A 22087-nucleotide genomic window follows, 5' to 3' on the forward strand; every position below is an offset into this window, starting at 1 on the left:
GAGCTGGATAGTTCTGCGCTAAGCACAGAAATCAGGTGTCCTGCACTGAAACATTTTAATAGTCCATTTAATATACAGCTGTGCACCACCTAATACAGCAAGTTTCTGTAACATTTAATGCCTTACATGCATAAAAGCATGTAAAATGTTTAGAGACACCCTTTTTGCTGTACATCTAACATAAATGTCAACCTTTTAATCAAAAGCATTGAGACACTATGAGTAACTAAAACCACTTTCAAGCATTCTTGATGTTATTCACCGAAGTGACATGAATTTTAAAAAATATTTGCACACTCAAGGCAAAAATAACCCTAACACATACTGATAATTTCTCAGCAGAAATTATTTTTTGGCAAGCTAAGGAAACTGTGAAGATGGTGTTATAATAGGACTGCCCACACAGAAAGCACTACCAGGCTCATAAATATTTGTACATACAAAGGTGGCACATTTCTCTTGAATGTGTGTGTATTCTACACCACTTTTACGTTTTGAGGAGTTAGGTCCCTATTTGGGGTCCCTGATTGTCCTCTTCCTTTTAACAGCAAATTATGCTCCCAATTAATTGGAAAATTGAATGTTTCAGTCCCAACGTTCTCACATCTGCCTACTTTGTTGGGTTGTTTGTTTTTTTTAAAGACTTCATGCATACAGCACTAAATTGTTGAGTCCAAGTTCTGGAAACTCAAATATTGAGAAATCGAAATGCAGCTTTAAGAAACAAGTATCAAATTGTGAGTTGATGTACAGACTGGATATAGGCAAATGGTATTGCTACATACTTGTACTGATGTTGAAAGAGTGTGTTAAAGACAACAGTATTTTTCTAATGTTAAAAAAAAATAATAAATAATTCTACAAACCTTCACCAGATTCTTCAGAGTATGACAAGTTCTCTTTTTTTTCTTTCTTTCCCTGTATTGGTCCCCGCAGAGGAGATGAATTTGGTTTTCCCTGAGTCTTGGATGGAGATGCTTCAAGCTTTAGCTTGTGAGGTTTTCTGTCCACACAAGCCCCACTTGCTGTGAACTTGAAGACTGTATTTTCCGATTCTGATGCAAGACTTGATAGATCAGGTTTCTGCAAGAAGCAGTGTTTCATGTGATAGTGCTGATGCGCGCTCTGAAGATTGTCAAAGTTTTTGTTGCAGGCAGCACATCTAACAACGTATCTCTCTTCTTCACGTCTCCGGGACGGGTGACGGTTGAGATGACTGATCAAATCAGCAAAATTCTGTGCAGTTGCAGAACAGACACAGCATCGAAACCATAAGTTTCCTTTTTGCAGCATGGCTTTCTGACAATCCACATAATCATTCCTCCTGTTTACTTTGGAGACGTAAGTTGTCCGGCAACCACAGGTTAAACGGTCTCCTTTTTCTACCGGCAGGAAATCCTCCTCTTTTTTTATTGACATTTCCATCTGCTCAGGCACAAATGCATAGTCTGTACTATGAATCTCCTTATAATGGATTAGAAATTCTTCTTCTGTGTCAAAGAAGAGATTCCCACAAAGGCCACAGAAGTATTTAGTCTGTACATCCTGGTGATGGTGCTCCTGGAAGTGTCGCTGTAGCGTTCCTACCTTCAGGAAGTGATTCCTGCATAAGCCACAGCCATATCTGTGAAATGCATGGCTCTCTAAGGACATGCAGTGCTGTTTAACGCTCTCTTCGGATTCAAACATCTCCTCACAAATATGGCACTGCCATTTGCCCAGAATAGGGCTTCTTTCAGGGGACAGCTCTATAGGACTCGGAACGCAGTCTTTCTTTTCACCTGCAGAAATGCACTCTGTATCATCAGAAACGGATGGCATAGGTTCATCTTCTAGAGCTTCTTGCTCATAGTAATAACTATGTCCACCATGAGATTCAGTCACATGTCCCATAATATCCTCTTCTCTGAGATCTACAGAGCACGCTCTGCACCAGAGAAGAAAATTAGTCAAGTGTGCTCCTCCGTGGAATCGACTCATATGCAGGCGGATAATGCTTGAATTTTCAGCAAGCTTTCCACACACAGCACACTTGTGACAGATCCGATTTGCTGATAAAATGTGCTTTTCTACCGACTCTTCTGTAAAAAACTTTTGAAGGCATTCACAAAACCAGGCTTTTACTTTGCAAGCATTACCTTGACTTTGGTTTGCTACGTGATCTTCCTTTTTATCTTCTAAACCGCTCTTCCGTTTTGAAGGAGATCCCCCTTCACTCACAGACTCACTCGGAGTCAAACGTCTTTTAAGCAGCGGCCTCGAGCGATCCCCAATATGGCACAAATGAGACTGGGTTTTATTCTTTCCATTGATATGACAGAACATCAAGATGGACTCTTCCATCGTGCTAAGAACTTTAACATTATGTTGAGTGGTTTGTTTATGCTGGTCGATCTGATTCTGGTCAGCAAACAGCGTATCACAGCTCTCACAGTGCCCTTTTGTTTTAAATATCTCTGCAACTTGGGAGATGCTCTTCTTTGACACCGCCACAGGCCCAGAGTTACGACAACGTATTCTGGAACAGATTAGAAAAATAAAAAGGTGTTAGGATTTAAAACACCCGGAACAATTTGTTGCCATGAAGACAATCACTACCACCTGGGAAAGGGAAGCAGGGAGACCAAGGGAACACAAGGATTGAAATATAAATAGATTTAATAGGATAAGACTAAACAATTAACAATAATGCTAAAGAACCAGTATTGATCCCGATGTTGATATAAAATATACCAGAATTATATCAGCAGGAAGCTGTGTGCTCCCAGCAGTGGACAGCAAGTGTCAGACACTCTGGGTGCAATGGCTTCTGGAGGAAGGGAAGGCCTCAGGGGTCCAGCCATGCACTCCCAGCAAGTGTCAGACACTCCGGGTGCAATGGCTTCTGGAGGAAGGGAAGGCCTCAGGGGCCCAGCACTGGGGCAAGGAGCTCTCTGGATCGCTGCTGTCAAGGGGATGAGAGACTGTGCAGCAATCTTTCTCATTTTTATCAAATGTGAAGTTCATGGTGTGAAATAATCCCGTGGGTCGGCCTGTGTCAAGTGCCCGGGTCTCAATCCTCCTCATCCCTGCACCTGGCAAGGCTTGCTCCGGATCGCTGCTGTCAAGAGGATGAGAGACTGTGCAGCAATCTTTCTCATTTTTATCAAATGTGAAGTTCATGGTGTGAAATAATCCCGTGGGTCGGCCTGGGTCAAATGCCCGGGTCTCAATCCTCCTCATCCCTGCACCTGGCAAGGCTTGAAAACACCGAGGCCTTGAATCCCACACAGCCCAGCTGGATGTGAAGTAAACACCTCCACCAATTCAGACACTAGTCTTTTAAAAGCACAGCTTTCCCAAGCATTAGAAGAGAAATCAGTCCTGTTATATCACAACCTGAAACATTTTAAAATTTTGGGATGTCCTTTGAAATATTACCTACTAGCCACAGCAATTGACCATCTTTTAAAAGCACAGTCTTCCCAAGCATCAGAAGAGAAATCAGTCCTGTTATATCACAACCTGAAACATTTTAAAATTTTGGGATGTCCTTTGAAATATTACCTACTAGCCACAGCAATTGAGATGTGGAACCAGCATCCTCTGTATACTTAAACTCACCAGCAGTTTGCCGACAAAGACATGCAATGCCTATCTAATCTCTGCACTTTAGGTGCTAATTAGGAGAATTGGGTGTTAATTTCTGGAACTAGCACTTAGATTGATGCTTACTTTGTTGACTCAGCACATTTTAGAAATCCAGTGCTGCCAACTTGTTGGGGTTGTTCAGCCCAGACAAGAGAAGGCTCCGAGAAGACCTTGTTGTGGCCTTTCAGTCCTTAAAGGGGGCTTAGAAGAAAGATGGGGACAGGCTTTTTAGCAGGGCCTGTTGAGACAGGGCATGGTGCAGTGGCTTTAAACAAAAAGAGTGTAGATTTCAACTAGATAGAAGGAAGAAATTTTTTATAACGAGGGTGGTGAACCACTGGAACAGGTTGCCCAGAGAGGGTAGATGCCCCATCCCTGGAAGCATTCAAGGTCAGGTTGGACTGGGCTCTGAGCAACCTGTCTAGCTGAAGATGTCCCTGCTCATTGCAGGAGGCCTGTTGAGACAGGCAGTGGCTTTAAACAAAAAGAGTGTAGGTTTAGACTAGATAGAAGGAAGAAATTTTTTATAACGAGGGTGGTGAACCACTAGACAGGGCATGGTGCAGTGGCTTTAAACAAAAAGAGTGTAGATTTCAACTAGATAGAAGGAAGAAATTTTTTATAACGAGGGTGGTGAACCACTGGAACAGGTTGCCCAGAGAGGGTAGATGCCCCATCCCTGGAAGCATTCAAGGTCAGGTTGGACTGGGCTCTGAGCAACCTGTCTAGCTGAAGATGTCCCTGCTCATTGCAGGAGGGTGGGACTGGCTGACCTTTAAAGGTCCCCTCCTACCCAAATTACAGTGGAACAGAGACCAAGTTCTGTTGCTGTGTTCCAGAAACTAACAAAAAGGATACAGACATTGATCAGCATTCTGCAGTGCATTGTGTGGGATGAGGTAGATTAAAAGACATGGAAAGGGGGCAGTTTTTTGATAGTTTACTCAAGATTTCAACATTCAGATGGTCCTAGATGCCCTGAAATCCACTCACACCACTAAGAACACACCTGCCTACCTGTTACCAACCTATGGATGATCGCATTATAGAGACAGCTGTTCCTCACAAACCTGAAATGAGCTGTTAATTCCGTATGGGAGCGTAGTATCTGGCAGCAGGATATACACTTCACTTGGAAGGGGACCTCTTTGCACAGAGATATCAGAAGGTTCTTTGCATATGATGGGAAAGGTAGAGGAAGGCCAGCCTTCATTTCATCTATAACATGGAACAGCAGAAAGTTTAATCAGACATTCAGCAGTTCTTTTGTAGTATTTCATCTCTCAGATGAGTTACAATTGTACTTGTTTTCCGAAAACTGTGACAAACAAGTTCCCATGTGTCAGCTGAGCCACACTAACTGTGCAATGGAAGTTTTAACTTAAAACTGCATTAATTTTTTCAGGTTCTGCAATGATCTCCTATATGAATCTGTTTGCATCTTGTTTTTTCATACTCAGTGACTAACTCTACTTCCCTTGTCCTCCTTCTACAAGGTCAGATCGGATCTCTCTCTTAGGAAGGTTCTTATTGACCTTCTTCCCCTCCATCTATCACCACCTGCCTTACACTTTTGTTTAAATCCTGTTTAAAAAAAGAAAAAAGTATGCATTCATTTAGCTTTTGTTTAAATCCATAATGTGTTTAAAAAAAGAAAAAAGTATGCATTCATTTAACAAGTTCCCACATACTCTGACCATCTCTCTCTTTCCCATCCTCAATGTCAATTCTCCTTAAATTTTTACGTGTAGGACTTTCTGTTGTTGCAAGTTATTGCTCTGTGTCTAACTCCAAGTGCCAGCAGAATAAAAAATTTTCACTGAATTTCACTGATTTTTAGAGTTGGAAGGGACCATAGAGATCATCTCTTCAGTCCTTGAATCAGTCCTTTGTAGCCCTACGCTGGACTCTTTCCAGTAGTTCCCCGTCCCTCTTGAACTGGGGAGCCCAGAACTGGATGCAGTATTCCAGTTGTGGCCTCACCAGTGCAGAGTAGAGGGGCAGAATAACCTCCCTTTTCTATTGAAAAGGTAACAGGAAATGTCTTATGAACTATATATTGCTGTTAACGTTCTGCATTTTAGGAGGCAAATTCTCTTTGAATTTTCTGTTTAGTAAGATGTAATGAACAGCAAGCAGTAATTTGAGGTTATACCTTTCAACTTACTTCACTGCCAGATCCTACAAAACATGCTGATAATATTAATCATGAAGACCTACCAATGCAAAGGAAAAAACACAGAGCACTAACTTTTTTTGTTCCAAGTTAAGCACTATCCATCTCTAAAGAAGAAAACACTGTTTTGTGCTTTTAATCTTTTCAAAGCAATACCTCACCAGCAATCTTTTTTAAAACTTATGGCCTGATTTTAAAGGCATGTACGGTGAGCACCTTCAGAATTAATAACCTCTTTGAGAATTCAAGTACACTAGATTTACAACACGTAAGAGAACTCAGACCCGTGGAGCTGACTGTCACTTCCATGAAGATGACAGTACTGACTCCTTAGGCCTGTCTTTCCTGTACACTTCCTGCAGCCACCATGGGAGAGGGCAGAAGATATCATCATTATGAAAATGAGAAATAACTATACCAATCCTTTTGGCCATGTAGGCTCATCTCAAAAGATCCACTGTCTGAAGTATGGCAGCTTCTTGACTAAGAAGTCAACTCCATCTCTATCTCATCTGCCTCAGCCATCTCCCTAACATTAAAGTCAATGCTTTAATGCCTATTGCTCCTGTCAAAGCCAGAAGGTCAGTACAGCTGCGACGGTCATTAACCCTCTTTTCAAGACCATGACCAGACAGATATCTTGTGTGGAATCTAGTAAGTAAGGTTCAGGATGTTACCAGTTCACAACATAAACAGTATTTTAGCCTTCAGTAGCAATGCAGCCAGTGAAAGGCATCAGACTGGCAGCAGTGGTCCAGCTAAGTAGGCTAAATTTGCAATTATACAGAGAAAAAAACCAAAAACTTTCACATGTCTTTTCCATCAGGAATACCAAGGAAACTGACAAGAAAAATAGCCTCCAGCAGATTTCAGACAGTAGAGTAAGGGGAAGGATCACCACAGCCAGTCTGACTGGAATTAAAAAAAAAATTTGTGTGGTTTGGTCTGAGTTCCTATTGACACGCTAAATGTAAACATATTTAGGACAGTAGTTGCACAGAATCACTGGAGGATGAGAAGCTTATACAAGAGACCTGGAGATAAAAGGAAAGTCTGCTTCTCACTACAGCACCTGTGATGGAAGAATCATTTCTACACAAAAATATGAATTTCAAAGCATCTCCTCTCACAGTACTGTTTCACGTTTAAGACCTTAAGGGAAAAAATAAGAAATTAATTAAAAACAGACTTTAAAATCTTAAGCTTTCTTTACACAGCAGAAAAATGTAAATCCCTTCATATCATAAGGGCCAATTATGAGAAGGAATGAAAAGCAGTACACTTAGTAGCAACATACCATGCAATTTAGAAACCTGGAGGAAGTGGTTCTTTCCTGACATATGCTGCAAGCATTCGTCTCTTTTGGTGAAAAGCAGGAAGCATTTTGGGCATGCAAAACACTGAACGTGCTGTGGAGGGAGATCTTTTTTATGGCCATCATTTTCACTGAGCTGCAAGAGAAAATGATCTAGTTAGGAAAAAGTTAAGAAACAAACCAGTCCCAGTTCTCCTCGTGTCCTTCCATTCCCCTCTCCCTTTTGTGGTAATATTTTCACTTCTAGGTTTTTAGCTACCACATCTATGTTTATCTACAGCCTCCCCCTGTGCACTTCAGCTCATGAGTCACAAGGGATGGGCCAAACTGCCGTTGTCAAACTCAGCTACTCAGCCTTGTGACACTGGCAACTTTTCCATTCCCTTCTTGCACTACTGGCAGGGTCCACCTTGCCCAGGAGCTATGGGTTCCATCAGGTCTCAGCTAGTCCCTTTACCCAAGCTCTTAGAAAAAAACTCCTTCTGTCACTAAAGCAGCTGCTTTTCCTCTTGTAGGTTCTTCCCTAATCTTGCTAACCTCCACCTTCTCAAAATGCTGCTCCTCAGAGTAGCCTGACAGGCCCATGACCTTGACAAAAGTCAACTCTTTCCATCTCCTTTGCCTCTACATCAACTTCAGATCTCTGTCTTCAGGGTAAAAATCTTTAAATTTTGCATCTGACATTGATATGCTTATGCTTTCTTCCACGGCTTTGTTTAGGACATCATCTTTCCACACCTAAATAATCCCACCTTCTCGCCTGACGCAAGAGCTGCTCCCTTTCCCCAAACTTGTCTGGTAATGCCCCCGGACAGACCACAGGCCACACATACAACTTGGAAGCAACAGAAAGGGCAGGGACAAACTATGATGCAATCTTTCAGTCTTGTCAGATAGGACTATACAGCGGGATTTACTACTACGAGCTAAAAGCAGTCTGATTTTCAGAGTATCTAAAACTTTGCCTTAATTTAACACGGCTTCTGGAGGCTAGATGGGTACACAACAAAAATTTAACTTTGAAAATGCCATCCATCATCCAGTTCAACACTAGACTGCTTAAATAAAGATAACATCTGTCATTGAAGAGAGGTTTTACAGCGGTAAGTGATAAACAGAAGGGAAAGAGTCAGCACTACCAAAAAAAAAATTAAAACAAGAGTGGAGGTAGTGAGGAACAACAACAACAAAAAAAGCAAACACTATTAGCTTATATTCAAATCAAAACTCAAATACTAGATTATCCTTTTCCCTTCTGCAAGGTAACTAGCAAGTAGCAGCAAATACATTTATCAGAGAGACCTGAAACTGAGAAGAAACACTTGCATCAGAATCACCCAATTTTCTCAATTCTTTTGCCTCTTCCTCCCCCCCATCTCAATTCTGCTGCTTTTCCTTACCGTCACTTATTTCACCCTAACTTCTTGCCTTTATCTTTCATAGTTTTGGAGATGCAAAAAACCTTTTGACAGCACCAACAGAGGTATAAGAGGTTCAAGACAGAACTATGGTCCTCTCAAAAGTATGCTGGAAGGTACAACCTAATGGTCAAACTTCATGTGAGTACCATCAGGAGACACCAGGTGTTTGAAAGACAGCAGAATAGGAAAAACTATCTTTAAGACTAAAAGAAGGGAAGGGATAGAAAAAGGGTTACAAAGTGAAAAAAAAATAATCACTGCATAATTCTACATCTTGAAAACCCTCTACTACATTCAGTCAGGTGAGTTACTTATCCTTATGGGCTTGCCTTAGATAAAAGATGATCGCTGTACTCCTGAGAGGTTGAAAATCTTCTGCAGCATACCACACAGGCAAAAGCACTATTTGGGGGTCCATGTAATGTGACTGTTGGGTCACAAGGAGAATGATCAAACCTGGAGAGGAAAAAAAAAACAAACAAAAAACCAAACTAGTCCCCTCTAAATAGTCAGAACCATTTTTTTTTTAAATGGGAAAAAAAAAATCTGCCTTTTGAAGCTGTTGGACAAAAAACAACCAAATCAACCCCAGTCACAGTTAAGTGTTGAGTAGCAATGATCAGCTATGAACAAATGTCTGGTCTATAGCTCTTGCTCCTCTTTCCCTTCATTAGAGGCATTTTTTTCAATCTTACCATCAAGATGTATTTGTTAACTTTTTATTCTTTTTCAAGTTTGCATGAAGAAATAACAGAACTGGAGATTAGAAATCTTGTTTCTCAAAAACCCAGATATTAAACACATGCTCAACAAGAGGAAGAAATCAATTCTGAATAAAAAAACCAAAACAAAAAAAACAACCCCCCCTAAAAAAATCCCAAGGAGGAAGTTCATCACATCATCTACATAAAATCTGTAACATTAATCTGCTCTCCAAACAGAATTTTGTCACTAGAGGAAGTTTAAAGTAGACTTGATGCCGATGCCCTAAGTTTGAGCATATTTTTTCATTATTATTTCTTGCACTGAGCTCTTGCACTATGTCCTTACCTTTGAAGGTGACCTAGGAGAAGATGTCCATTATCAAACTTTCTGTTGCAATGCATCACAGGACAAGATATGGGGCTGTTGTTGACTTGTTTCTTATCTGCCCTCCTACAAGTACCCCTTCTTCCACTGTTAACGGTGCCTGGTTTGAGACCTGTGTTATAAAACAGAGCACTTAAGCCTCTAAAATTCAGATTCTGGTTAAGAAAACAAACAAAATAACACACAAGCTCTAAAACATTTAAAAATCAAGTTATATTGATTCTTAACAGCAAGCTAACAATGCACTGTAACTCAGTTCTGCTACAGTAAGTCTGCTTTTTCAGCTGAAGCATCTGTCCCTTCAATCTCCAGTAGGATTACTTCTCAAACACTTTGACACCCTTCCTCTAGGTCCTCCAGTGATTAAACTCCCTGAAGTTATATTTACTTACGTAGACATTCGACTGAGGAACAGTTCAACAGTAGCATTTTTCCTTCTGACAACTTTGCTTATAAAAGTAGTTGACGTTGCCTTAGTGGTTTTTAGACTTTGTGTATTAAATTTTCTAAGCCACAAAACATTAGAAGAATAGCTTTTATGGCAACGAGTCCATAAGAACTTTCAAATGCCACACTCTAGCTAAGTGGTTATGGAAGAGGCACCTGCAAGCTCAATGTTAGTAGTGATCAACCCAATTATCACATGTTCTATTCTGCAATGCAAGACTTGGAAAACCTATCACTGAAGCTTAATTTCCTATTCTTACCTGGCATTTTTAACCACTGGTCCACACACAATCTTGCAGCTTCTGTGTCACTGTGTTCCCGAATGAATTCTAGTTCTTGCAACCCATGAGCATATTGGGAATCAACTTTCTCCTGAAGAAGAAAACATATCAAGGTAACAATCAAATTAAAAAAAAAAAATAAAAATATTCAAGGTTCAGTTTGTATACCCGAACTTACACATGGGTTTATAAAACCCAAAGAAAAAAAAACCACTCACAAAAACCTAAGGGGGAAAAAAAGCTTAAAAATCTTCCAACTTGACTGACTTCTACATAACACAATGAAGATGGAATGTAACAGCAATACAAAAATAAAATGAAAAAATAGTGCTAATTTTTGTGCCCCAAATAAAAGCTACAGCCTCGGTCAATTAATTTACTTTTATCGTACCTACTGAAGTTTCTGAAGCACGTTCATAACCAACAAGATTTTTAAGGTTACAAGATTATAAAAAACAAACAAATAATAATGAAATTAAAAAAAAATAAAGCGACACAAAATGGTTATTGAAACCAAAGAGTCAATTTCCTCCACTGCTAAGGCAAAAAAAAAAAAAAACAAAAACAAAAACCCAAAACATGGCAGTTTCACTTTGAAGAATAATTTTAATTCTGCAGATTGCATTGTTTGATGAGGAGTAAGGAGCTGCCCAGCAGGAAAATATTCATCATCAACAAAAGGATGTTCTAGCCTTTGTTCTTGGACTACTTTAAAAGCTACATAGCTATCTCTGACTCCACTTAGCAGTTGAGAAACTGTATGTGGAGACATTAAGAGGCTGCAAAATCCCAAGTGAAGGAGACAGGAGAGGGATGTAGGTCTCTGGACTTCAAGGCTACCTGGACTACATATAACAGCCATTTACTCTGCTGTATTACAGTTCCATAGTCTATTGTAGATTATAACGAGCTGTAACTATAATATAATTATGTGACTGACTTCAAAAGCCATTAACAGTGTTCAGAAAATTGGGCTGGAAAGTCAGTGTGTTCCAGAAACATTGGATTTGCATTTGTCCCTGTGAAATTTCATGAGGTTCTTGTAATCCCTCTCCTTCAAGCTCTCCAGGTCCCACTGATAGCCCTACCCCTAAGCCTACTGACTACACCTCCCAGTTTGTAATAAAAATTAAAGAGTCATGCCTTTTAAGTAGCCTGCACAACAAAATTAATAGGATTCAACTTAAAAATTATGCCTTATATATAGAAAAATTTATCCCATTATAAAATATTACCTGATACAGAGATTTAATGTTGCAAATGGCTTCCCCCAAATCTCGGGCAGAAGCAGGTAGATAACTAGGTTTGCTGCATGGTGGTTTGTGACAACTGTTATTTTTCAATTATTTAACCAGAATAATTTATGCTAAGGTCTAATATAATCAAACAAGAGAACAAGTTTTTGCCATTGGTTTGCATGAAGTTAGGCTTTTCCCCTCTATTAGTCTCACTGCATAAGACTAGCAAATTGATCAGTTAAAAGCCACCAAAGAGACAAAGTCTGCATTGCGTTTCAAATGATGCCCCAGAAGCAAAAATCTCTAATTACTAGTTACAGGTCTGGCTCACCTTTTTTTTTTATTTTTTTTAAAAACTTAGTAGCAAAACCAAACACACCCGTGCATACAATGCCTGTACTACACAATTCTACTGAAACAAAATACATCCAGTACCTTAAAGGCTTTGTTTTTCTCTTCTTTTTGCTGTTTCTCTACTTCAACGTGGCGCGCCAGACGATCCAAAGTTGATGCCACTCGTTCTTTCTGATAGTCAACGTGATCTTTACGTTTAATATTTCTCTGCAATTGAAAAGTTCAACTTTTAGTTGGTAATTGTTAAGTAACAGGCACTAATATGATGAAAAATGATGCCCAAGCATCAGGACATAATTCAGTATAGATACTCCCATCCTAAGCTCCATCATCTACCTTGCTAGTTTTCTCTTCCTATTTACCAACATCTGTAGCTTCTGCTAAAAAACAAACCAACCCCAACTCCCCTTGTTGTGGTTTGGGCTACCTCAAACCAGGACATATTTAAGGCAATTCAGTATCAGCCTCACCAAAGCACTAGAAGGAACACGGATGACTCTGCTGGGTGACCTAGAATCCTCCAACAAATTACAAAGTAAGTAAATTTTTCTAAGGAGGTAAATAAAATTCCTAAAGATTTCAAAGCCAACACGCAGCCCATCTGAAGAGCTCAGAACTGATATCATTCTTGCTCTAAGACAACATTGCCCAGTACCTTCAGAAAGGCAGACCATTAGCTTTTTCTAGCACAAGGGATAGGCCACACACTGTAGTTTGCTCCTGCTACATGATCAGCTCCAGCAGTCACCACCATGGAGTGAGCCTGCACACCTACAGAAGACCCACCTTTCCTTAAGAACCAGGTTTATTATATGCATCATCTACTGCACCACTGGAAACCTGATGTCAAAAGACAGCCACTGCTCCCAACACCAACTCTAGTAGAGTCATCCTCAGTCCCTGTCCCTCCCAAAAGCCCTGCAGAGTAAGCACAATAAGCTTGGGGGATACATCAATTGACCAGCCTGCTTCAGACTGTTACACTCTGAGGAGGGATTACGAAGAGCAAGGCTGAGTTAAGACCAGACTGTCAGCAGAATAAGGTCCTCCAACCTATAAACTACTCCTAAGAAGTTATTTTATAAGTTTGCAAGCTAGGGACAGGTAGTGTCCTGTGTGCAGGACACAGACTTCTGAGGTCGCTTGTAAAGTTGTATTTTTCTTCTACATGCTTGCTAAAAACCACCAAAAGCCAAATAAAAATTTCCAAGTCCATTTGAAGAAGGCAAAAAATGGCTCTGGAAAAAAATGAAGTATTGGCATTCTTGCCTTCCACTCAATAGTAGGCAAAAATCAAAAGACTTTAATGTTAGTTTGTTTATTTATTTATTGCTTGTAAAAATATCTCTAAAAAGTTTATTTTCTGAAGAGTAACTAAATGAAGTGTTGGCATTCTTGCCTTCCACTCAACAGTAGGTAAAAATCAAAAGACTTTAATGTTGGTTTGTTTATTTATTTATTGCTTGTAAAAATATCTCTAAAAAGTTTATTTTCTGAAGAGTAACTAATGGGAAAAACAACAAAACAGGAGACTAATTATTTTATTCTAACGAGAAGTCTCCAAATACATTACAACATACTCACATGAATGTAAGAACTGCTGTTGATGGGGAAAAAAAAAACCAGGAGACTAATTATTTTATTTTTACAAGAAGCCTCCAAATACATACTCACATGAATGTAAGAACTGCTGTTAGGCTCTTCATCCTCACTACTGACAAGATCAATGCATTCAAGCACAGGTCTTAAAGGTCCTTCCTGAAAAAGTGTTAAACACACACAAAAAAAGGATTAAATTGTCTTCCTCAGGGATAAAATGTTGCATGCATTACAGCACACTGTCAGCATGAGCAATGCCTGGAGAATTTCACCAAGGTTCCAAGAGGGTGTAGTAATAACATTCCTGCATGGTAACTTTTCCACTTAACAGACTAATCCACAAAATTGGTAAAACATGCAAATAAATAAGTATTCACAAAAAATTAAAATATCAACTTAACATCTAGATACCGATTAGGAAAAAAAAAAAATCAAATTAGCAGTCTTCACTTGCTTAAAAATTGTATATACTTCACTTTCTCAATCAACTTAGACAATTAGGAAAAAAAAAAATCAAATTAGCACTCTTCACTTGCTTAAAAATTTTATATACTTCACTTTCTCAATCAACTTAGACCTACATTTTTAAAGATACTCAACTTGCACCATTAACTTAATGGTAATAGGGTAGTAGACTGTCAGCAAGAGAGGAACAGTCTTAGATTTCACTGAGCAATGCTAAATCATTTTTCGTGGGTTTTTTTGGGGGGGTTGATTTGGTTAAAAGACACAAATTAAATTTCAACTCCAAAAAGAATTAAACTCAAACATTAAGAAAGTGGGAAACAATTTCATACACATTTAAACCCTGAAGGCTACTGCTTTCTGAGGAATTATTCCATAACCAAGTTACAAGTGTCTTCTCCGTATTGGAATCACAATCACTTTATTTAAAACAAACAAACACATTTCACCCATTCATACCACATAGTCAAAAGTGCAGAGACACATGTCCAAATTATCCAGCATTCAGTTGCAAAGACATGCACCCAGGAAGCCTGATAGGACTCCAAGCAGGGACCCTGGCTGTCAACAAGTACTTAGGTGTTCTAATAGAGAGGACCTAAGCAATTCCTAGCTTGGCAGCCACGTGCTCCTTTCGTTTATTTCCCATCTTTTGCCTCTCTCCATGCTGCCACCCTCCTCTGTGAGTCACTAAATGTTAGTGGTTTTGTCTCCTCCTTAGGATGTCTTAAGGCTTTAGCCCAATTCGTTGTCTTCTGTAATCATCTTAACGGTTTAAGCCCTGAAGGTTGTCCCTTGCTTTCTTGATCTGAGTGTCTTCAGTAACTTCATGCAGATGGTTTGTGACCTCAGTGACCTGCTAGTCCAGGTGGCATCGATACCAGTTGATTTACATGCCTTCATATGCCTCCTTTCACTCATTCTGTCTGGTGCTTGCACACACACGTGTGTATATTCCTATTCACTCCCTATTTATACCAATTTTAACATTTCTACTACAAGGTTCTGGCAGACTGTAGAATGTTGACACAAACACAAGAAAAAAAAAGGAAAAGAAAAATTACAATCAGCAACCCAAACTATGTATATAAACGATATGTTTTTTAATGAATATGTACAAAATAACATCTGGAGCTCCATCCACACTCACTGCAACAAGAGTCTTCAATTTTTAAAGGCAAACAAAGAAGCACTATGTCCACGTAATCTGATGTCATGCAAAAAAAAAAAAGCCTGTATCGTGCTACATTATCACATGCCAACTAAATAATTAGTATAATAATGTGAAACAGGATGAGTAAGTCTACATAGGATCACTAGGAATATTTTTGTTTGGTCTAACTCACATGCATGGTCCATGGTCCCATGGCATACGCATCTTCAGTGAGAGGCAAAGTTATCTAACATGCCAGAAAACATTTCCCATCCAAATCCCAAAAGTTATTATCTAGCCTCAAAGTATATAAAACCAAAGACAGTTTAAGTTTTTGGGGTTTTTGGTAGTGGGGAGGGGTGGTGATTGTTTTTTGTTTGGTTGGTTGTGTTGGTTTTTTTTTTAAAGTCTTTACATGCAGTGCCATCTACATCATATGCCAGCTTTTGATTAAACTGCAGCATTAGCCATTTGTCTGGCAATATTGCTGGCAGATACCACAGAGCTGTTATATACTCCAAGGGTATTCTTTATTTGTTACAAAGTGAAATTTTCTAGGCAGGAGGATGACTTAGGCTGACTTTCTGAAAACATGCAGTACTGTACCCACCATTCTGCCATGTATTGAACAGTGTCCTCAAGATCTAAATAACCAACCAGCCAGGGCAGGCTCAAAAGATTTATTGCCTCATGAGAAGCAGCAGAGAGAATATGCACACATGCAATTCTCTCCACCAGCCTGACTACATCTCATTCTTTACATTCTTCCACCTTTCAAGGCCGTAAGGCAGCTCAGCTGGCCAGGCATAAACAGTCCTCATTGTCTCACTGGGGAGGAAGAGGGATGAGATCTTGGACAGCTGACAAAAGCTTATATAAATCAAGCTGCAGGCCTCAAATTACCCCAAAAGCGTGCTTAACTTTTTATGATTAAATAAAGAGAATATGGTTTTCTAAATGAAATCTTAAAAAAAATAATAATATCCATGACATTTGCTTCTGTTGAAACTGACCTCTATAAATAAAGATTTAATTTCTTATATATTAAACAACAGGTGTTGGCAAGTAACAGTTCAAAGACACACTCAGACTGCCTACTGTCCAATCAGTTCAATGGTGTGTTGTGAAATGTTCCACTCTGATCCTAACAGCTGTAGCTTCTTCAACCAGAGATTTTCCTTGGTTCCATTTACTTACTATCTGGGTTCAACCACTAATTAAAAGTTAGGAAATTGACAGCTGAAAAGCAGAGTAACTTGCTTTCAAGCCTAGGAACTTCTAGTGATCAGAACCAGAACAGTAAGTTCAATTTAACACAAGTAATATGCTTGTTTAAACGTTGTTTGCAAACATGAAACGTTCTTTTTTTCCCCTTTTGAACTTTGTTCCTCTTACTACACAATTTTTCTTTACAACTTTTTGGGTTGCATTCCAATTTGAAAACAAATGAGTCCTGTGAAGCTCATTTTTACCGCCTCCAGAAATTTTCTCAAGAAGTCCTAAATTGTGGTCTCGCTTTTTTTCCCCCCCTCCCTCATGTTAATCAATCTTTGGCTAATCAGGCCTAGCTAACAGACACCAAGTCTACTGATATATCATGTAAGATTTTTTTGCTCAGTTTTTACTTTTATGTGCATTCAGAACAAATACTCAGTTTACACAATTAAACTTTTGCATAATTATACACACACTAACAGAAAGCACATAGAAATGAGCTTTCAATATATCTGGCCACAGACTTCCCATATCTTTGACATAATAATTATGCGAGCATAATTATGTACACACATGTAAACACACTAATTATCATGAAACAAGCTTACAAGCTTTAAAATAAACTTTAAAATTTGACACAAATTGCAATATTTGTGCTCAAAGTTTTTTTCCCAGCAAATTCTCAACTTGAAGAGTGCTGAGTAACCAACCAACGTTGTGAACCCACCTGCACTTGGAAAGTTTTAATTTCTTTGACCTAGCAAAGACAAAAATCCGAGTCCTCAGCTGAGTTGGGATGGGAGCAAAAATCAAAGTCCTGCTTCAGAGATGCTTCGTAACACCTCTGCAATTTTATTCTGCTCCTGCTGTGATGCCAGAGAGACAAATACTTGAGTCTGTATATCTAATATTTAACACCTCAGGGGGAAAGGAAACAAAACATCTACATGGTAATGATCATGTTTCAGCAAACCACTTCATTTTGGTATATCCCAGGGCCAAGGGTTCTTCAGATACCATCTTCACTGGAAAACATCTTTAAAGAAATTAGGAAAAAAGAAACAAACGAGTGGACTATTAAAAAAACCCAAAACAATTCAGCAGGTGTCCAATGCTTTCAGTGGAGACTACTGCAATTTGAATAATCTGTCTACTTATGTGTTACAGAACACATTAAACTCGTGATTCTCTTCGCTCTTGCCTTATTCTTCCCAAGGAGACAGAATGGGGGTCAGACCATCCTATCCTAAAAAATCAAACCATCAAGAATAATGGCTTGCACTGTAGATTAAGTTCTATTTTTCTGCTGGTGTGAAAAACATAGAATTTAGTGATTTTAAATGAACAAAATACATTGCAACACAGAATTAAGAGGTAGGAAATTATGGAAGAACAGTTGTAAGTTTCCTGAACAAGGGTGAATCTGACTCTAAAAGCTCCAAAACTTTGCCAGCAGCAGAGATTGCTTTTGGTCCTTCAAATGAGGGCTATTTGTCATAGTCCTACAGTAAGAATTCAAACACCTTAAGTGCTTGAAATGGAAAAAGATACCAAAGAAAAACAAACCACAAACAGGAACGCAAACAAAGAAAAAAACCTCACAACAAAAAGCCACCCAACTTTCAAGAAAAAAATTAAAAAAAGAAGAAAAACACAGAGATCACATGGCCTACAACTGCTTGTTTCTATCGAAATGAGCACAGGTTGAGATATCCAAGTGGCTTCTCTAATTCAATTTATGCAGTGCCACCTGCGCACTGGCTCCTTAGGACATGCACAATATAGTACTTGGATGATCAGACAGCATTTATACACAGCATTTAGGAAGCTCAAACACTTTGAGTCATACACGTGATTATATGGAAACGAACTAAAGGAAGGCAAATAGTTCTGAAATCCTTTAGCAGAGTTCGGGTTCACCCTCACTCAGAGGAGCAAATTGGAGATTCGAGGACACGTTGCTGACATGAAGTGATGATCATAAAGTCACAGAATTGTCCAGTCTGGAAGGGACCTCCAAAGGTCATCTAGTCCGACCCCCCCGCAGTCAGCAGGGACACCCCCAACTAGACCAGGTTGCCCAGGGCCTCATCGAGCCTCTCCTTGAATATCTCCAGGGAAGGGGCCTCAACCACCTCCCTGGGCAACCTGTTCCAGTGCTCCACCACCCTCACAGTGAAGACCCCTCTCCTCATCTCCAGTCTAAATCTGTTCCCCTCCAGCTTGAAGCCATTGCCCCTCGTCCTGTCACTACAGGCCTTTGTAAACAGGTTCTCCCCAGCCTTCCTGTAGCCCCCCTCAGGTACTGGAAGGCTGCCATTAGGTCTCCCCGCAGCCTCCTCTTCTCCAGGCTGAACAACCCCAGCTCCCTCAGCCTGTCCTCGTGGCAGAGGTGCTCCATCCCCCTGATCATCCTCGTGGCCCTCCTCTGGACCTGCTCCATCAGGTCCATATCTGTCTATACTGAGGGCTCCAGACCTGCACACAGCACTCCAGGTGAGGTCTCACCAGAGCAGAGCAAAGCAGAAGAATCACCTCTCTGGACCTGCTGGCAACACTTCTATTGATGCAGCCCAGGATGTGATTGGCCTTCTGGGCTGCAAGTGCCCACTGCCTGCTCATGTCCAGCTTCTCATCCACCAGCACCCCCAAGTCCCTTTCCTCAGGGCTGCTTTTTAATACCTCACCCTCAGCCTGTACTGATGGCGAGGATTGTTCTGGCCCAGATGCAGAACCCTGCTCTTGCTCTTGTTGAACCTCATGAGGTTCACCTGGGCCCACCTCTCCAGCCTGTCCAGGTCCTTCTGGATGACATCCCATCCCTCAGGTGTATCGACAACACCACACAGCTTGGTTTCGTCTGCAAACTTGCTGACGGTGCCTTTAATCCCTCTGTCTATATCATGGATAAAAATATTAAACAGTATCAGTCCCAGCATGGACCCTTGAGGGACACCACTTGTCCCTGCTCTCCATCTGGACTTCGAGCCATCAGGGTCACACCCTTTCCCCTTATATTCATCAATGACAACAGTAAGCCCCTCACCCCAATATACCAAACCTGCACAAACAAGCCTAAGCACAGTCATCTTCCTGTATATTCCAGCCTCCCTCAGAAGCAATCACCACTGGCACCACAAGGGCTCAACATGATCCACTGGCAAAACCAAGGAAAAAAATGCAGCAGAAGCAATGATTTTAGTAAGTCTCCTTTCTTTCAGTTATTGCTCTTGGCACTCCAGCAGCCCTTCAATCATTGCACATTCAAAGCTACACTAGCTTCCTCATTCCTTACCCAGTGTTTCAAGAAAATTAAGCTTATAAAATTATGCCACACATAAATGCTTATGTGTTTATACAAGTTCAAATGAACTTTGAACTCATTAGTCAATTTTGACCAAATCAGCTAAAAGACCAAGAAGTCTCAGAGATAATAATTTACAATTTTCACAAAAATATACATCCCTCATACTTGAGAGCCTAAATTGCACTGCAGAAAAAGTCTGTATATTGAACTTAGGGTTTATCCAAACACCATGCAAAACAGAAAAAACCCTAACCATCTGGTTATTCTTCAGCATTAATACTGAGACAAATCCATAGGAAACAAGCCATTATTAGTCCTTGCATCAATTAACCACTTGATCTTATTCACATGACTCTTTCTTTAGGGAAAATCATCTCTCTGTTCTTGCATGTATCCCTGCCTTTCAGCATCACTTTACCGATGACGGATTGAGGCCAAAACACAGGCAGCATAAAAAACATTCTGCTTTTCTTGGATGTTCAACAGATATAAGTGTCTTAAAGTTACATGCATGTAAGCCACATGTGAGCATTAGACGAGGTGTTGTACTGTAGCTATTACACACTGCTTCATAAATTGAGAAGACTGTTTAAGGCCTCTGACCCATTACTTCCTTCCTCTTTTTCTATACCAAGTATAGTGTGTTTGGCACTGTTTTGCAGAGGGAGCAGTGCTTTATTCCTTCAGTGGGACTATTCATGAACACTATGTAATACGATTACCAGAACAGTCATCTACAGTGACTTCTCATATACCTCATTGATCACTATGATTCCCCATTCACCTGCTCAGATACTCAAGCCTGTATTCTCTCTACAGGAACAACTGATATCATCTAATACATTTCCAAGGAAAGGGTAGATAAAGCTTTAACATAAAATTATTATCTGCCAACGATTTACAAATTAAATTACCTTTAAATCCAAAAGTAACCCTTTCCACCAAAATATAATCAAGATCATCAAGACAGTACAGAAAGACCCCCTCCCATTTTATCAGGCTACTGAAAGCATATTTACAATAACAGGCACTATGTCTCCAGTTCAAGATCTACTTACTCCAACGAACTCAATCTCATCTTCGCTTTCAGAAGCTGCCGATTCACTCTTGTGAATGTTGACAGGGCTACAGGACTCCATTATCTAAACAGAAGCAAACGAAAACATTCTTCGTCGTTTTATCTTGCAATTTTATTTAACCACACTGCATTTCCATTTTATACCTACTTCGGCTTTACAGCCTATTTGCACTCAACAAGCCTCTCTATATCATTCAATAACAATTACTCCTGATTATCAGGAAGGAATTTGTTACTGTGAGGGTGGTGAGGCGCTGGAACAGGTTGCCCAGAGAAGCTGTGGCTGCCCCATCCCTGGAGGGGTTCAAGGCCAGGCTGGATGGGGCTTGGAGCAACCTGGTCTGGTGGGAGGTGTCCCTGCCCAAGGCAGGGGGGTTGGAACTAGATGATCTTTAAGGTCCCTTCCAACCCAAACCTTTCTATGACTATCAGTAATGCCGGAATAAGCGATAACAATTTTTACTCAAATCACAGCACTACGGTTTTCCAAATATTCAAAGCCTGGGTTGATCTACAGAGCATCCCCAATACCTATATCCCCCCAGCAGCCACGGCTACAGCGCACTGCCACAGCTCATTAACACGCTCAGTCCCAAAAACCTTATCGATTGCTGAGGCCTTCCCAGAGCTCCGGCCTGCGGGCGCCGCACCACCGCCACCGCACACACGCAGGAGGGTTCACCGAGAGGCGCGGGGGCGAGCCCAGGCACAACCAGCGGCTACAGGTATTTCTGACGCCTGTTTTGGCCACTTTAGGACGGTACCAGCGCCGGAAGGCTGTTTCTCGCTTCAAAAGTAAACGCCCTCCTGCCAAACGGAAAGCCTCCCTGAGGGGCGCGGACGGGCGGGCGGCCCCGGCAGGGCGGCCGTGCTGACTCACGTCTCCTTACCCGCACCGACACCCCCCTCAGCCCCGCCGCGGCTCCGGTTGGGAGGCGGGTGAGGAGGGACGCGGCGGCCTCCCTCGCCAGGAGGCCCGCACCTGGCCGGCCGGCCCGCCCGCCTCCCCGCCCGGCGGCGGTTAGGGTCGCTAAGCGACGGGCCACCCGCGCCCCCTCACAATGCCCGGCCCCCGCTCACCCCGCCGCCAGCGCTCCGGGGGACACCGACGCCCCGACCCCGCGCCCCTCCGCTTCCTCTTCAACCCGGGGGCGGCGGGGAGGGGAGAGGTGGGGCGGGAGCGCGGCACGGCTTGCCGGGATTTGTAGTTGCCGCCCGCTTCGCCTGGCTCCCCCTCCTCCTCCTCCTCCGCCCGCCGCCGCCTCCCCTGCCCCCATGGCGGGGTGCGGGCGCTACCGCCACAGCGCCATGGCGCAGCC

At 41.2% G+C, this 22087-nt stretch overlaps 1 protein-coding gene across 1 annotated transcript in view; it reads right to left on the minus strand.

Moving 5' to 3' along the window:
• ZNF451 (zinc finger protein 451) overlaps positions 1-22087 on the minus strand; it is a 45520-nt gene extending 23433 nt beyond the window's left edge. Inside the window, exons 1-10 of the mRNA XM_014943948.1 lie at positions 21849-22087; positions 20749-20832; positions 13626-13709; positions 12033-12158; positions 10339-10450; positions 9593-9743; positions 8872-8998; positions 7104-7257; positions 4701-4848; positions 867-2518 (exon numbers count right to left, since the gene is read on the minus strand). Of these exons, the coding sequence (XP_014799434.1) occupies positions 867-2518; positions 4701-4848; positions 7104-7257; positions 8872-8998; positions 9593-9743; positions 10339-10450; positions 12033-12158; positions 13626-13709; positions 20749-20829 (2635 nt within the window). The 5' untranslated portion in view covers positions 20830-20832; positions 21849-22087. The remainder of the gene's footprint in view (positions 1-866; positions 2519-4700; positions 4849-7103; positions 7258-8871; positions 8999-9592; positions 9744-10338; positions 10451-12032; positions 12159-13625; positions 13710-20748; positions 20833-21848) is intronic.

The sequence above is a fragment of the Calidris pugnax genome, unplaced genomic scaffold (assembly GCF_001431845.1).
Source record: "Calidris pugnax isolate Ruff unplaced genomic scaffold, ASM143184v1 scaffold105, whole genome shotgun sequence".
Lineage (NCBI taxonomy): Eukaryota > Metazoa > Chordata > Aves > Charadriiformes > Scolopacidae > Calidris > Calidris pugnax.